General features: G+C 41.3%; 1 protein-coding gene across 5 annotated transcripts in view; it reads left to right on the top strand.

Moving 5' to 3' along the window:
- Window positions 1–17,922, top strand: part of stox2b (storkhead box 2b) — an 86,033-nt gene that overhangs the window by 54,227 nt on the left and 13,884 nt on the right. For 4 of the 5 annotated variants that reach the window (XM_066668500.1, XM_066668503.1, XM_066668501.1 and 1 more), the window contains exon 2: window positions 17,415–17,567. In XM_066668500.1, coding sequence (XP_066524597.1) covers window positions 17,415–17,567 — 153 coding nt within the window. Of the gene's footprint in view, window positions 1–8,093; window positions 8,301–17,414; window positions 17,568–17,922 lie in introns of those variants that run through there. The other variant, XM_066668505.1, reaches the window with a different exon arrangement.

Raw genomic sequence — 17,922 nt, 5'->3', positions numbered from 1 at the left:
ATCACATGTGCATGTTATTAGCACATTGTGGTGTGTGTGGTGCCAAATTCTCACAAAGAGATGTATAAATAAATATAAATACAAAAGAACCCAGTTATGGGTTACACACGTTTTCAAATATGTGTTTAATTGTAGTTTTTGTTACTTTTTTATTTGTATTTCATTGATTATTTACCTACGTATCAAATATTTAATAGTCACTGCTGTTCTCACTGCGCAGTGCACTGAAACTGGACTCTTTAATTATGCCTGAACTCTGCTGGGGATTGTTACTAAGAGGCCAGACTGAGTTTCTCTGCTTTAGTTTCTCATTCTTGAAACAACACGTGCATTTTGTATTACAACAAATAGACGCTAACTAGCTTCAGAATAATTAGTATTTTTTAAAAGTCAGTTTAAAATCTAAATAACATTTTTAAACATATTAATTCATGTTTCTGCCAAATGACTGTAAATTGAGTTAAAGAGCATTGCGCTTTCTGTGGAGGCGCCAACAAATTTTGACAGAAATTAACAAGAATGAAATAGACCTAAATTGCAATTATAAACGTTTTTGCTTTGTTTCCTGCAGCGCACAGTGGCGATAAGCAATAGCCAAAATACAAGGCGTAACTAAAGCTGAGGTCACGAGGTGTAAAGCACAATAGCACCACCTTAAGAAACAGTTGCTAAATGTGAGTGAATATGTGAGAATTAGTACCTAATATATATATATATATATATTAGTATAGTATATACAGGTATATACAGGGGTTAGACAGGGGTTATACAGGGGGTCAATCTTCATTAACTGCACATTGCACCAGTAAGACCATGTGCATCCAATGGTTCAAACACTGTGTCCTGAAGGCGGTGCCGTGTATCAGGACGACAGTCCACCAATACACACAGCAAGACTGGTGAAAGATTGGTTTGATGAACATGAAAGTGAAGTTGAACATCTCCCATGGCCTGCACAGTCACCAGATCTAAATATTATTGAGCCACTTTGGGGTGTGTTGGAGGAGTGAGTCAGGAAACGTTTTCCTCCACCAGCATCACGTAGTGACCTGGCCACTATCCTGCAAGAAGAATGGCTTATCCCTCTGACCACTGTGCAGGACTTGTATATGTCATTCCCAAGACGAACTGACACTGTATTGGCCGCAAAAGGAGGCCCTACACCACACTAATAAATTATTGTGGTCTAAAACCAGGTGTTTCACTTTCATTGTCCAACCCCTGTACATATGTGTGAGAGTGGTTATTTATGTGAGTGCGTGGGTGAGTGGGTTACTAGCCAGTTCCATGAGGTGCTTCACATTTAAATTTTTCTTTTTATTATTTTATGTTTGTGAATGTTTGCTAAGCTTATGAATGATTTGCACATTAACTGATACAGAAGTTAAGTTCTGGTGCCCGAGTGCCTGATTATCATTGTTAAACTGGAGTGCCAAAATCTGGAAACCATGTGCCATTTAAGGTGGAACAGCATGACTGCTGAAGAATTTCACGTGTAAAGGTAAATTAGAATAAGAAGGTTACATGCCAAAATGCAACACCTGTACAATTTAAAGTGGAAGGGAAGATTCAAATAAGAAGTTTAGGTGCCTGACTATAAATGATAAAAGTGGAGAAACAAGGATTTGTGTATACACCCTCTGTTTTTCATCTCACAAACACCCTTATCCAACCCTTATGTTTTGGAGATTATTCTGCATTATGCTCATTGTTCCAGCAGGAGTGTATTATCTGAGGTAGTCTTTAATCGTCATATCTGTGAAAGTGACTAAGACAAATACCAGCGTCACGTTTTGGTTAAGCGATTAACTGTGTGAGCGCTGAAGCTGCTGCTTGTTTTTCTATCTGTGAATATTTGTGTTCAAGTGTGTTTGAAGGTATGAAAGTGAGGAAATGACGTTAATCAACAATGCATTCAAACATAGACACCACCCACTAAAAGTATGTGTATTTTTACTTTCTCGTGATACCTGAAATATCTCTCTGTTATTTTCCCCTAAGGTAATGTAGCCTGGTGCCTTGTCCAGGCTGTGCTTCTGCCTTGTGCACAGTGGTTCTGGGTAAGATCCGGATCCACCGAGACCTAGAATATACCAAATGTGATTTCCACTGCTTTGTTATTGTTGCTTTGACAGCGGTGTATCTCTTCTGTTTTGGGCACAGCACTTTTATGACACACCCAACTTTATTGCCACCCTCGATACTCTCTGTCTGTCTCTCGTTTCTCTTGTACTTTCTCTTTTGCAGTCACTCTTTTTGTATGTTATTTCTGTTTTCTGTGTTAGAAGGACTACCCTTTCTGAGAGTTGCAGGTTGGAAATGACCTTGAACGGACTGCACTCTATTTTTCATTTCCTCTGTATGATTACCTTTATATGGCTCTGTTTGGTGCTGTTTGTTTGCCTAAGGTTTCCATAGTAAATTCAGAATGATTTGAATGACAAAACAGAACCACTCTTATGTATTAGATACATGAGCCAGTGAGAGCACAGGTGCTTCTTTATAAATTACTATATTTTTTTGAGAGTACTACAACTACAAATTCTGTCCAAACACACTAAATCTGTCCAAAACCACTTAATGAGTGCACTCTAGGTATCAGTGATTCTGTGTGAAAGCTAACATGGACATTTCCACATTATGCACAAAAAACTGGGTCATACATGTCCTACAAAGCAGTTTGATTTTTCATTTTATTTGAGTCACTGTTTAGTGACAAAATATCACATTTTTTGGAAAATATCATTTTCATAAATACTGATTTTTATATACTTTTGTAGGTGAAAATGACTTAATGACGTTCTTAAATGCTACTGTTTTTCTGTGTTGTTTAGTGTCCTGCCCTTTACAGTTCTATTTCTAGTTTTAGGGCCATGGCATTGAAAAAAAAAAAACGATTCAGAGAATAAAGTCAGAATTCTGAGAAAAATCTCAGAATAATTTGGATAAAAATCTCAGAATAATTTGGAGAAAAATCTCAGAATAATTTGGAGTAAAAAACTCAGCATAATTTGGAGTAAAAACTCAGAAGAATTTGGAGTAAAAACTCAGAAGAATTTGGAGAAAAATCTCAGAATAATTTGGAGAAAAATCTCAGAATAATTTGGAGAAAAATCTCAGAATAGTTTGGAGAAAAATCTCTGAATAATTTGCTGCACGTATAATGCGGCAGACACATTATCAGTGTAATTGTAGAATGCAGTGTGTTGCTTAAGTCATTATATGGTATAGATTCCAGGAATAAACACTCAGTTTTCTTCCACATCAGGACCACAGCGTGATTACTATTTAAACCCTGAATCGGTGCACGAACCCGTTTATTCAGAAGAGGGCATGTAGTTTCAGAGGACACAATTAATGATCACGAAAATGATGGATCCAGAGCGAGTCGAACTCCGGCGCCCACGAGGCTCCATCGCGTTACGGCTCGGACTCGTACAATAAACTAAAGCCTGATGCATCGCAGTCAGGGGCTGCACTGACGGGGCCGTCATGTCGTGTGGATGCGTTTAATAAATAATTCTGCTCACTTCACTGACTGCTTCTTTCACAACTCACTCACGGCACACAGACTGAGAAACACCAAAACAGTGTCTCTCTAAATATTCTAACTATATTCTCTGAATTATACAGACCTTTTTTACTGGATTATTTTGAGATATTACTCAGAATTCTGACTTTATTCTCGGAATCTTGTTTTATTTATTTTTTTCAACGCCATGGCCCTAAAACTCTGTTGTACATTCCCTTATTTGAGAAGTAATAATAAGTTGAATACAGAAAAAAAATTACATTTTACAACATTTCATTATTTTGGTTTAAATTGCATCATGAACCTGAAGAGCATAAAGGGGCACTGTCGCTCACTTTGATGTGTTCACTGAGCAGTCATTTTGAATGCTGTTTTTTTTTTTTCCTGTAGAACTTCTGTCATGGTCTGTGATGTCCTGTTTCTAATTCTGCTTTGCTCCAAAATCAGTCTCTGTCCTGTTGGTTAAAATGTGGCAGAAGAAAAGAAAACACAGTGACTCAAAACATGTCGCAGCAGGAATCAGAGAGAGGTTTGGGGGTAAATGTGGTTAGGCTTTTGGATCTTTAAAATGTGACACTCACAGGTGAAGCCAGAAAGTAAAAGTAGAAAAACAGCATTACTTTCTTGTCTGTCAATTTTTTTTTATTTTATAATTTTTTTTTGGACAGTCCAAAAATACGTTGGTAGGTGGATTGACGACTCAAAAGTGTCCGTAGGTGTGAGTGTGTGAGTGAATGTGTGTGTGTCTGTGTTGCCCTGTGAAGGACTGGCGCCCCCTCCAGGGTGTATTCCCGCCTTGCGCCCAATGATTCTGGGTAGGCTCTGGACCCACCGCGACCCTGAACTGGATAAGCGCTTACAGATAATGAATGAATGAATGAATGAATGAATTTTTTTTTGGTGGAGGATTTGGGGAGTCCCTGGTTTTAACCTCACTCCACAGGTCATTCATTGTTGATACAGGCCAATAAAATGCCTAATAGAATGTGTCACTCTCATTTATCTGCGTTTCTGCTCTTCGCTCCTCACTCCTGGGCTCTTGTACTGAACTGATCTGTGGCTCATTTAAAGTGTTTTGTATTGACGGGGAAAATGGTGCTATGTTGTTTGATTCCTGCGGTATTTTGAACTAAACTAAATGTCAATGCTTCATGAACCCTAGAAATGTGTTAACTTGTAGAAATGATGTAGAATATGTTTCTTTTACAATGGTTGTGAATGTTTTTTTTTTTTTTTAAAACCCTCAGAATCCAGTTTGTCCTTTATATAGTAGGTCTTCAACATGGGGAGTGGGCCATGATATACATCCAGTAATCCTACTATGTCTTTTGAAGCGAGTTTGTATTGACACTGGATGTGTCTCATGTGCCTCACCCCTTGTTAAAGACCTACTCTATGGAGCATAACAGGGATCATTTAGAGACTATGAAGCAATTTGGTCCTTCACCTCATGTTAGATGCATTTTGTAAAATAAAATGTGAAAAAAAAAAACCCACATTGATATATATATTGTTCTCTACTTTCTGGAGGTAAAATTGCTTATTGCTGCTAAAGTTTTCTGGCTGAATGAGAGAGTCTGCTTCGTGGAATACCCCCAAATCATGGAGTACTGAGTTGAATCAGGTGCATTTGAGCACTAAAAATTCACCCAACTGCTTTGGAATCCGGACCTCCAGGACTGGCTTTCCCAACCCTGTCTTAAACCTGACAGTTTGATGAAGGTAGCAGAGAGGTTATAGTCCTGAGACACGTGGGATAGAGATCCAGGCCCTGGCAGAGTCTTGGTCTTGGCTGGTGATTTGTTGCAGTAGCACCTGCTCTGTGTTTTCACACATCAGGAGGTGGAGGCCCGAGCTGCAGCGTGCCGAGTAACAGCACACACTTGGGCATAGTTGAGGGAGCACACTCAGCACTCTGGATTTCCCTGCTGTAAAACAGTCTAGTGATTGATTGGGCTCCCAGTCTCATTTAAATAGTTTGACTGGAATTTTGAAAAATTTACATTCAACCCTTCATTTTTTTTTCTTGTGTTTATAGAACACTGAATGTTCCCCAGTAAATGATTCTGTTAACTATCCTTTCCTCAGAATTACTACACACTCCTAAGTAACTCTGGAAGAAAAGTATATCACTGTCAGAACAATTTCCATTTTTTTTTTATTATTATTATTTTTGGCCTCATTTGTAAACATCAGCTCTTCTTTACACTTTGAAAAATTCATTATGAAACTAAGACATGTTCCAACTTACAGTAGAATTATATATTTTTCATAAACTTGATTTATAAGTTACGCTTTAGATATACAAGGATGTAGTCTACCAAAGATGATACACAGTTTCTGCCTTGAATCGGTAGTTGTCTGCAAAGAGTGCCAGCACTGGGCTTTGTATCAGTGGAACTTTCTGGAGTAATGAAAAATAGGATGAGGTTTTGTAGCTTTTGTGATGCAGAGCTAATCATTCACTGCTGTATCTGTCCTCACCAAAACTCAGTTGTCTGATTGCCATCAGATTCTCACAATATATCTCCAGTTTTTGATAGTGTGCGAATTTGAGAGGTCTTATACCTTTTAATGTGGCATATTTGGTCTGCTGAAGCCAGCCTTCCACCCAACAACTTTTCAAGTGGTTTCACTGTCACAGACAACTTTCCAACGTCAGAATCATGGGAGTTCGTTTTGATGGTTTGGTGTGAGGTGGTCAGGACCGCTGCCTTAAGTCCACCTCCTTCTCATATTTATGTTCCCATAAAATGTTTAATATTATCAAACGTTTTAAGCATTTGCTCATGCAGTGACCCTCAGCATTTGCCAAATCAGTCTGTGACTATAAATGCATTGTTTTTGGACGTGAGAGTGTGTCAGATTTTCGCTTTCTCAGCCTTTGAGTCTAGTTTTACTTGTTTGGTGGCCTGTGACCTGTCTGAATGAAACTATCCAGTCTCTAATGTCAGACGTGAGCAGTTTCCTGGCAAAATTCCGGCTCTGTTTTTGTGCATGTTGATGTTCCTTGCAGCAGCCTGCTCTAATCAGCATGTTCCTGTTTTAAGCTAATTACGGTAATGAGTAGGTCGACTTTAAGCATTGTCATTAAGCACTGGCCTCGCTTTTAATTGGAGGTTGTTGGCCTTTCCTTCTTGCTTTGGGCACTCAGCCGTGGGAATGGCAGTGTGTGTTTGTGTGTGTGTGTGTGTGTGTGTATTGGGGGTGAGGGGCAGAATGAGACGGCGGATCTTGAGACTAGATCTGAATAAAGTACTTTGTTGCAGTTAGAAGCTCCTCCAATAGTCCAGCCCTCCCCTTCTCACATAGATACCCCCCTCCTTTATCTGTCTCTCTCTTTCTTTCTTCCAAGTTTCTCTCCCTTGAGCTCCTCCTCTCACACTCTGTTGTCACATTAACAGCTTTACTGCTGCCCTGCCTTCAAACTCTCACCTAATAAACTCATACAAGACATGGACACAGCTCTGTAGACCTTACATTATTTTCAGACAAAAAAGAAATGGCAACTATACATGACGGTCGTTTTGGTGTGTTTCTGATTCTAAGGTAAAGAAATGGGAAGCTCTAGGCCACTGGCTCATTTGTCACTGCAAGTTACATTAAAAAAATGTGAAGACAACACGTTGAAGCTAGGAGTGTTTGTTCTGACAGTAAATGTGTGGATGTACATACAGAGCAGGGAAACCTCACTCTATATTGATTACGGTCTCTGCAAACCACTCTCTCAGAAAAAAGGTACGGTAGAGGCACAGTGCTGGTCACTAAATGTACAAAGAGTATAAATGTACCTTAAAAGTACAACAGTGGTTTAAAAATCTAGTTCCCGAGAGACGTTCTCTTCTCATCCTGGAGATTAAATGGGGCATATATTACAATTATGCTGCCCAACTGAAAGTACACAAATGTACCCTTGTATCACCACAGTGACAGTTTTTTCTAACAGTGCGTAACTTTTAAAGCCTTTGGACCCTCTAAGGTAACTCTTTTTCTGTCTCAATCCTCTACAGACCCCATAAGGTGGCGTCCCACATAAATAATAATGTGTGGCCAATAAAGTCGTGGCCAGGTATTAACTATCTTGTTCCCACGCCTTATTTACTCGTACTGGGATTTAATTCCCACGAGTTTATATGGGGTAGCCATAAATATTTTAATTTTTTGCAGGATGGGCTCCATATTCTTTATTTTTCCGTTCACCTATTCTCACTATTACTCGGCTTCTCCCTGTTTCTCTCGTTGTTTTTGCAGCTGTCTCTCGCCCTCACTTCACCACTCTATCCCTTCTCTCTCTGCCATACATGTACGGTGCCCAGCTGAAAAGGTGTGGGTATTAATTTATGAGAGAGCGAGAGTAGCTGAATAGAGGCCGAGACATAGAGAAAGATGGAGGGAAAAATGGCTCAGTGAATGTAGGCGCTGGGTACTACTGGGAAGCGTTGCCATAACAACGTCTCGTGGAGAAAAAGGGGGCCGCCCACTATGCTTGAGCGTCTGTGGGCATTCCGGGAGGGAGGGAGAGAAGGAGAGAGAGAGAGAGAGAGAATGAGAGAGGAGGGTGAAAAAAGAAAAGCAGAGCAGTGTGAGCTCAGTCACAATGTGATTGGTCACACCTCCCTTGTCTTTGTGTGGACCAGGGCATGCTGGGTAAGAGAGCCCTGACTGAATGCTCATTTGTCTGCGGAAGAGGCTGCGAAGGAGACTGGGGACTAAAAAGAAACCCCGCTCCGTTTGGATTAGGAGCTGGAGCCGCAGAGGAAATACAGAGGTAGAGGACGGTGTTTATCTTTCTGTCGCTGTCCGTGTTTGTGCGTGTGCGCGGTTTTTTTTTTGTCCGTATTTTTGTCCCTCGGCTGCGGCTGGGAGGTGTAATGGGGACGGTGCAGCGTCGTGTCGTCAGAGTGAATCACAAAAGAAGGGGGTGGGGTTGGTGGAGAGATGCGTGGACAAAGAAGCCCTCGCTGAACAGGATTGTTTACTACTGCACCAGCGTCTCCACATATCTACTAGCTCTCTCTGCTGAATGGGTGATAGCACTGAGTCTACCGATGTCGGCAAAGTCAGACACGTCTCGCTGCGTCTGCTTTCACACTCGCGCATGCACACATTTACGCACCCGTATGTTGAGAACTCCCTCTCCCTCTCTGTCTGTTTCTCCTTGGGGCCTCGTTTTAGAGATCCGCTAATATAGCCATGTGTGAGAGAGAGAGAGACACACAGAGGGTGAAAGAGCGAGAAAGACTGGTGGGGTCCTGCCCTTGTTCCATGACGAGTTTAGTCTGTAGTGGGCAGTTGTTGTTGTGGTTGTGGGAGGAGGGGTCCCGGGTATTTTCTCCTTTCAGAGCCGTCAGAGACAACTGCAACTGTGCTTCACCCCCCACTGGTGCCCACTCTGAGGTCCATAGTCAGAGCAAAACAAGACAAACTGAAGACATGTGCCATGCTCTCCTTTTATTTATTTTACATATACCCCCCCCCACCCCCACCCCCAATGACTCAATGATGACTCAGGAGATTTAAAGGCTTAGAAATATCCTCTTAATAATTATGATATTCTATAATTTTCCTAATATTATATATTCAAGTATGCACATGTGCGTATATAACATTTGCACTTTGTGCTATTTATATTTTGTTATGAATTATAAATTATAATAACCATTATATATTATTAATGTCATAGATCTTGTGTACATTGTTATTGACATATTTACATTAATATGATTTAATATGGGTGGCATGGTGGTGCAGCAGGTAGTGTCGCAGTCACACAGCTCCAGGGGCCTGGAGGTTGTGGGTTCGACTCCCGCTCCGGGTGACAGTCTGTGAGGAGTGTGGTGTGTTCTCCTTGTGTCCAAGTGGGTTTCCTCTGGGTGACTGTCTGTGAGGAGTGTGGTGTGTTCTCCCTGTGTCCAAGTGGGTTTCCTCTGGGTGACTGTCTGTGAGGAGTGTGGTGTGTTCTCTCTGTGTCTGTGTGGGTTTCCTCCGGGTGACTGTCTGTGAGGAGTGTGGTGTGTTCTCCCTGTGTCCAAGTGGGTTTCCTCCGGGTGACTGTCTGTGAGGAGTGTGGTGTGTTCTCCCTGTGTCTGTGTGGGTTTCCTCCGGGTGACTGTCTGTGAGGAGTGTGGTGTGTTCTCCCTGTGTCTGCGTGGGTTTCCTCCGGGTGACTGTCTGTGAGGAGTTGGTGTGTTCTCTCTGTGTCTGCGTGGGTTTCCTCCGAGTGCTCTGGTTTCCTTCCACAGTCCAAAAACACACGTTGGTAGGTGGATTGGCGATTCAAAAGTGTCTGTAGGTGTGAGTGAGTGTGTGTGTTGCCCTGTGAAGGACTGGCACCCCCTCCAGTGTGTATTCCCGCTCTGTGCCCAATGATTCCTGGTAGGCTCTGGACCCACCGCGACCCTGATAAGGGTTACAGATAATGAATGAATGATTTAATATTTATTGCATATTCTTGGCCTTGCACTCTTCTGTCCGTGCGCAAAACTACTATATGCACTTCTCTTAGATGCTAACTGTGTTGTGTTGCCTTGTATTTGTACTGAGCAATAACAGTGAGTTTGTTGTTATCCGAGGAGAAACAGCATGGCTCAACAGTGAGACACTTCTCATGTACACAAAAATAGTTTGCGTCCAAATCTGCCCTAATTTCCCAGATCCATGAATCCCTCAATGTGAATGTGTGCTATTTCAGGAAAAATATGTTACAGCTTTTTAATTGGAGTCTTATTATTTTGGCTCCAAAATCAGTTCCTGCACTTTCTAAAGATATCAGCCTGATACTGATACTCATCCGTACTGTACACCATCTCTAGTCTGTATCCCTCTTCCTCCATCTGTTTCCTCTTTCCACGTCTGCAGATATCCCTAGCATCTCTGAAGGCTCCTGTGTTTCGATTTCCATGTTTTTTTTACAAAGGTGGCTTTAGTTAGCTTGGCTCTTATTGCATCAGGATTGAGTGGTGTGTTTGATCCCTGAATGGTTCAGGAGGCCAGATAAGATCTATATTTCCTCTTCCGAGGTCCCGCAGCCTGAAAAGCTGTCAAGATTTTTATCACAGACTGGAAATTAGTCTGAGCTTTGTGATTCGTTTCCACTAAGTTGTAGGGCATTAGCATATTTACATTCAACACGGCGGTGCCAAAATCAGCCAGATCTTGTAAGTTGAGTTATTATTGGAATAAAAAGGCTTAATTTGTGAGTAACTTTAATCGCTGTACATTTACAGCCTTAGGCCGAACCCCTTATCCGCAGAGATTTAGCCTACACATCTATTCATATTACAGTGAGTTTAATGCTAGGAATATTGCTCAAGGACTCTTGTTGGGGCAGTGTGGTGTGTTTACATGAGCAGGGAATGAAACCCTGGTCCTCTGCATGTGTCTGCAGTGTTAAACACTACACACTTTTGAAGATAAGTCTTTTAATATGTTGCCGATTTAATCATTAAAAAAAACTGATCCTAATTTGTTTATTAATGGCATCACTCTGACACAACAGGTAGTGTTGCAGTCACAGTTCCAGGGTCCTAGGGTCCTGGGTTCAGTCCTCACCTGGGGTCACCATCTGTGAGGAGTTTGTTGTGTTCTCCCTGTACCTGCGTGGGTTTCCTATGGGTGTTCCACAATCTGAAAACACATGTTGGTAGGTAGATTGGCTGTGTGACATTGTCCATGGGTAAGAGTGTGCTCTGTCCGGGGTGTGCTCATGTCTTGAGGCATTGATTCCAGGTAGGAACTAGACCCTCCACGTCCCTTGATCAGGATGAAGCAGAAGACAAATACGTTTATTTATCCCATTATTCTGCAAGCTAAGTATTGCTAGTTACTAGAGATGGACTGTGTTGGGACCAATATAAACATCATTCACTCATTGGTTATGGTACAGATAGGGCCTATCCAAACATTTTGTTTTGTATACGAATCTATATTAGTAGTTGTGATCGAAATTGGATTGGAACTGAAAAATGTGGATCAGTTCATCACCACTAGTTACTACGTCCTTATGTTAATTTCATATTAATACTAGTGTCAATGTAGTATTGAGTCTTACTAGTACTCTGCGTGCATCAATAATGAGGCTCAGAATGGGTGTTACATCTCTCTCTCAATTGTACGGCTCGGAGCTGGTAGCATCCTCCTGTTGAATACACTTGTTTGGCTCCCTCAGCTCTGAGCACTGTCAGTGCGATCAAAGCCTGATCAAACGGGCCTCGACAGCCAGAGAAAACAACACTCCTCTCAAAAGAGCTGAATAGCGTCGGTCTCGTGTGCTACAACACAGAATTAACTCTCATTAGGATTACACCATAGCTTTGTTTGGATATTAAAATATTACATACACAGATCACAATGTTACAGCAAACTTCTTCACCCATTGTCCATTTTAACATGGTCACTTCCCATATAGGTGCACTTTGTTGTTCTACAGTTACAGACAGTATGCCGTACTGGTTTTAATCACTTCAGTGTCACTGCTGGACAGAGGATAGTTCACTAACTAACCAACCAACGAGAAAAAAAAAACAGGCCAACAGCATCCCGTTGCTAGTGTCCTGTGTCCACTGATGAAAGACTAGAGAATGACCAACTCAAACTGTGCATCACCAGATGAGCTACTGTCTCTGACTTTATATCTACAAGTTGGGCCAAAAAGATAAGTGTATAATAGATTGGACAGGGTGTATAAGAACTGCAGCAGATTCTCTCAAACAAGCACAGCACACACTAACACCACCACCTCAGAGTCACTGCAGGATAGAGTGTGTGCCAAGCGCCATGAATTGAAAAGTAATTTGGCAGAAACTATAAGGAAATGTAGTAGATGAGCATATGTGCTATAAAATCCAGTATCACCTCCGAGACAGAGTGTTTAAAAGATGTTATTCAGTTTCCATCTGTGCATGCCCTGATCTCATTGAGGTGTGTTTTGAAAGATCTAGTATGGGCTATTTCAAGCATGATCTAGTTCAGGTCTTCTGTTCCCTTGCATGCAAAAAAAGCGTGTTTAAAAATAAACTTTAGTCATGATTTGAATTCACTCGTTGTTTCCAGTTGAAAACTGAAGTATAGCACAAATGGTTTTCTTTATCTACCATGCAGATTTAAAGCCCTTGAAACCAGACTGCAGGCCGGGAGTATAAAATGGCCAGTTGGTGCGACAATAAAGCTGCAACTGCTAATGCATCTGACTGGCCAGGTACAATGTCATAAAATGCCAGCCATAAACCCTAAAATAACAGGATTGGAAAAGTGATCTGCCCCCTGATTCAGTACTTTGTAGAGACACCTTTTGCTTTAATTACAGCCACCAGTCTGTTTGGAAATGTCCCTACAATATATTCTTGTGAAACGGTTTGAGATGTGTTTGAAATTTTGTGTCAACAAGCAGTGCACCGCTGCCTTTAAGCCTGTACACAGATTTTCTGTTGGATTTAGGTCAGAACCCTGACTTGGACACTGAAGGGCATTTATCTTCCTGTTTTAAGCCACTGTTTTTTTTTAGCAGTGTGTTTAGGGTTGTTGTCTTGCTGAAAGTGAACCTCCTGCCCATCTACAGCTGTCTATCAGAGGGCTGCATGTTTTCCTTCAGAATTTGGATGTACTTGGTTGCGTACATTGTCAGTCCTGATTAATTGCCCAGTTGCTGGGAGAAACACCACCATAACATAATGTTGCCACCACCATTCTTTACAGTAGGTATGGTGTGCTGTGTTTGTTTTTTGAATCCAGGAAGTCTTGGTCTCATCTGATCATAAAACCTTTTGCCACATGGAATTAGAATCTTCCAAGTATTTTTTTTTGGCAAATCGCAAACAGCATACAGCATGGCTTCTTTGTCACCCTGCCACAGAGGTCAGCTTTGTGTAAAGTTGTTGACTGAGGTTGGTGTCATGTGCAGAGACTGACCAGTCTCAGGTTTGTACGTCCTTCAAGTTTGTCACTGGCGTTGGTAACTTCCCTGATCAATATCCTCTTGGCTTTGTCATCCATGCTGGAAGGATGGCCCAAACTTGGCAAGGTTTCTTCCATTTTTTGATAATGCTCTGAACGCTGGACATGGTCTGTGTTACCACGCACTAGTAGTGGAGTCCTCAGTAAGGAGCAGGTTTTACTTTGTAGTGATCAAAATCACTAGAATTGATGTCTGGTGTGGGCCCATTAGCCAGGTGTGAGATCTGGAACGTGATTTGGTTTTACCCTCGCAAGTTTATAATGGTTAATCTAAAGGGCTGATCACTTGTCAGCAAACAGTGTATATTGTTAATTAAATATAACTTATTAGAATAGGGTTATAATGTGTAAAAGGTGTTTAAAAAATTAGAAGACAAAAGGCAAGGATTTCGGTGTGGTGTGATGTGGGCTGTACTGAATGCCATTTTTGGGACATTTTGGGGCTTTTTCCTTATATATATTTGGCGAATGTTCGAATATACTCACTAGCCTCTTTGGCTACCCCATGCATACACTGCCACTAAGAGCACAGCACAATGTAGGCCTATGTTAAACAGGTTTTGTGAATGTACAGTGTTTCCTCTGGGGTTTTTTCTTTTTTTTGCCACGGTGGAAGGCACCCTCAACTGGATTTTTAAATTTAAAATAAATGAATCAATGTAAGAACAACACAATCAACAATTTTATGTTTTGCAACAATATTTTGTGATGAATTACAAGCTAAAATACTGGTAATTCTTTGTATGTGGAGGAGTAAAACAGATACATGTGTAAGTTAGTGTAGGATACATTTATTTCTTTATTATAATTAATTATTTCAGTGTAGTTTTGATGATTTCTGAATTAAAATCTCTTAATTTTTTAAATAAATGTTGGGGTCAGATTTGGTTAACATATGATTAATCTGTGTAAAAATGAACACGTTAGCCTTGACAGCACTATTGTAAAAGTTGCATGTAGAATCTAAACAGGCTTTATTCATTAGGCATTATGTGCCAAACCAAAAGTAACATTCTAAATGTTTTCAACTGTTTTTTGCGGTTTCATATACTTATTTAAATTCTGATGGAGTGGCGGCAATAACTAAGCAGTGGCGGGCCGCTGCCGCTAAATAAACGTATCGGAAAACACTGAAGTGGTCTAATTTCAGGTACAAAGCTGACAAAATGAACTTTGGTGTTGCCATGTTTAATTGTAAGTTAAGGACTTAAATACTGACAGGTATACAGGTGGAATTTGGAGTTCTGGAAGCAGTGCTGTTTTTACTGCAGAAGTGCCTGAATACAGGTGGACTGGAGCTTTGCCTTTACCATAGGCTTGTCTTTTTTTCCCCAAAATTTCCCTGAATATCAGAATCTGAATACCTGCATAACAAAGGACTATAACTCAGGGCCAGGCCTTGTATGATGATTTTCTATAGGCATTGTATATGGCTAAACACAAAACAAAATCTATTCAAACAACATTAAAGTACTCAAATATATCTGTGAGATGAAGAACTGGACTGGCCAGTTCTGAATGGTGTAGACTGAAGGGTGTTAAATTGTTTTGTCTGAGATATATATCACTCACTTGCTGGCTGGATTTTATGGAAAAATTCTGAAACCTTAAATGGCCACGGAGTCTGAAAAGCATGCAGTGGAATAGCACAACAGTCTAAAAAGGTTTGTGTTGCGATTTAGAATGAAGGAATATTTAAATTTCAAAAAGGTAACAGTCCTGGAGAACAGGCAGCTGTTTTGACTCGGGTCATAGGATATTTGTGTTTTATCTGTGGCTGTAAGTTGATAAGAACCTTGTTCCGCTCCAGTGCTTTTCTTCAGGAAATGAGAAGAACACAATGATGTCAGTGTGAAGGAGAGGTGGCTGGGTGTCTTGCAGAAGAAGGATGTGTCTTACATCAGTGAGTACTGTGCCCACAAGACTCAGTGTCTGAGGGTCAGGAGGCTTACTCTTATAGCAGTTGACCGTTTTGAGTGACTTGGGCTTAATGCAGATACAGGAGAGAATGAAAACCGAGTTTGGGGTTTTAGTTTACATTCAGCGTGCAATGGCTGTTAGTTGCCGTTTCTGCATCTCAAGATCCAAGTAACACAGTCAAAGATTAAAATATCTGGGCTCTTGGGTGGCCAGCCTAAGGTTCTGTTTCCTATTGTCTGAGATGCCTTGAGTGTAAAGGAGAACAGAAACACTTGTTGATTATTTTTAGTAGATCTTGCTGTCACAGCTCTATAAAATCCTTTAGATATTCTGTCAGGATTTTGGACAAATGGTACATTTCATTTCAAGGTGGATCATGTTCCATTGTCGTCGTAGTCGTCCCCCCCAACACCAAATGCTAAAAAATCAGACAGATCTCAGATCAGCTTCATGGAGGATGTGTCCGCTTGTTATCTATGTTACTCCACCCATGTTTTCATGGTTGTATCACATGCCACTCATAGCAGCTCATGGACAGTAATTCACTGTGTCCACTGCTCACATGGGCGTTCCGGGCTAATCAGCTTAGCCTTTCTCTGCTGTGGCCAGGACAGTGCATTAACCTGTCGTTTCTGTCCTCACTTCGCCTGTGTGAGAAGATTGTGCAGGATCCTCAAAGCCAGGGACCAGGTGCCAGTGCTCTGTTGGCAGAATCTTCAGCATGGTTTGGGCTTTATAGGTGCTAGTTGTTTCCAGTCCAGAGGGCATGAGTATGTAAGGCTTGTTTTAGTATTGTTGCAGACTGCTCATTAATTAAGGATAGGTTTATGAAAGAACTGATGCCATTATAAATCATTTACATCCATCATTCTTACACCAGTACTATAATGATGTCAGTACACTGGGGCATATGGACAGACGTAACCGGTGATATGTTGAATTCTACTAGTAGTTTGATCAGAGGAGGATGGGTCTCCTTTGTGTATCTTGGTCCCTCCCCGGGTTTCTTACTCACCTGGGGCTTTCAGATTCACACTGTTATAAATCTGCTTTGCGACTTCAGTTGTAAAAAGCGCTAAGTCTGTGCTCGAGTGTGGTTCCAAGCGAGGCAAGTAGGGGATAAACATGACGTGTAAACCTTGCAGAGTGCTGATTGGCCAGAGAGACTTGTCAGTCAAAATGCAGACATCCAGCACAAACTAGCCATTTGCAAAATCTCAATTTAAAGCAGAGGTCACACTTGTTTTTGTCCGACACAGAACAGATTTTGTTTACCTGGTGGGTCATTCTCAGACACTGACGGTGGTGGTGTTAGCATGTGTGTGTGTGTGTGTGTGTGTGTGTTGGAAGCATTTAACTTGAAGTGGAAACATTGTAGAAACTACTCTGGTTGTTTTATCAATCACTAATTGCTGGCTAGACATAGTATTGTACATTATTACACAAACCTGGGGGTTAGGTGAATTAGCTACTGTCCCGGAGTGAATGAATGAGTGCACATGTCTGCATGTGTGTATGCCCAGGTATGGATGGTCTCTCTGTCCCAGGTGAACCCCCCTGTGCCAGATACAGTCCTCCACGTGAGCGGTTGTTCTTTGTTGAGAGGACGCTGTGTGTGGTTGCTCTCGCCAGAGTGAGTGTTGAATGGAACTTTAAAGCGTCCCTGGGTGCTACAAAGGCACTATATAAGTGTACATTTACATAAATGTATATTGTAATTGGCAATTTAGTTTTTGCTTGCTCCTATTTGAACTTTCAAAATGTCCCTGTTTTAGTACACACTCCTGCCTTGCATCCTTTGTTTACGTGTGCAAATCTGTAGCATGTCCCGTTTCTTTTATTTTCAACGTCTTCTGACTGGTCCCCAAATAGCATTTAACATGACCTTCTTGCAACTTCATGAATACTTTTTTTTTTTTTCCAGACATGCCATGTAAGTGAGCAGTTCAGAAAGACTTAAGGCTTAAGGTACACCCTGATATTGAATGTTATCCTCTGTTTCTTTCTGCAGGTGATGTATCTCCTATCAGCATGTCTCCTATCAGTCAGTCCCAGTTCATCCCGCTGGGGGAGATTCTGTGCCTGGCCATTTCGGCCATGAACTCCTCCCGCAAGACTGTCACCCAGGAGACACTCATTGAGCACCTGGCAACATGTTTCCCAGGTACAGTACTGTTTCCATCATGTGAACACACTGCTCTATGTCAATACAGCACTATTGAGCTGAAGGTCTATTTACTACTGTTATTTATATCGCAGAATCTATATTTAAAGATGTAAAGGAACCTTTAAGCAAATAGTGTCCCCTCGTGTCCCCAGAGGAATGTTTTCTGGCTCGAATGTTGCCCATTGATGGCTCAGGAGACTTGACGATTCTCGCTGTAGTTGTTAACAGACGTTTCGCCTGTTTTAAGGAGAAATAGCATTGTCAGAAACGGCATCAAAACAGAGAAACATGGCCTTTTATCATGGATAAGAAATGACTAAGTTCCTGTTAGGACTTTGTGTTTGTAGTTGCT

Source organism: Hoplias malabaricus, chromosome 4 (genome assembly GCF_029633855.1).
Source record: "Hoplias malabaricus isolate fHopMal1 chromosome 4, fHopMal1.hap1, whole genome shotgun sequence".
Lineage (NCBI taxonomy): Eukaryota > Metazoa > Chordata > Actinopteri > Characiformes > Erythrinidae > Hoplias > Hoplias malabaricus.
This window is presented reverse-complemented; position numbering and strand designations above follow the sequence as displayed.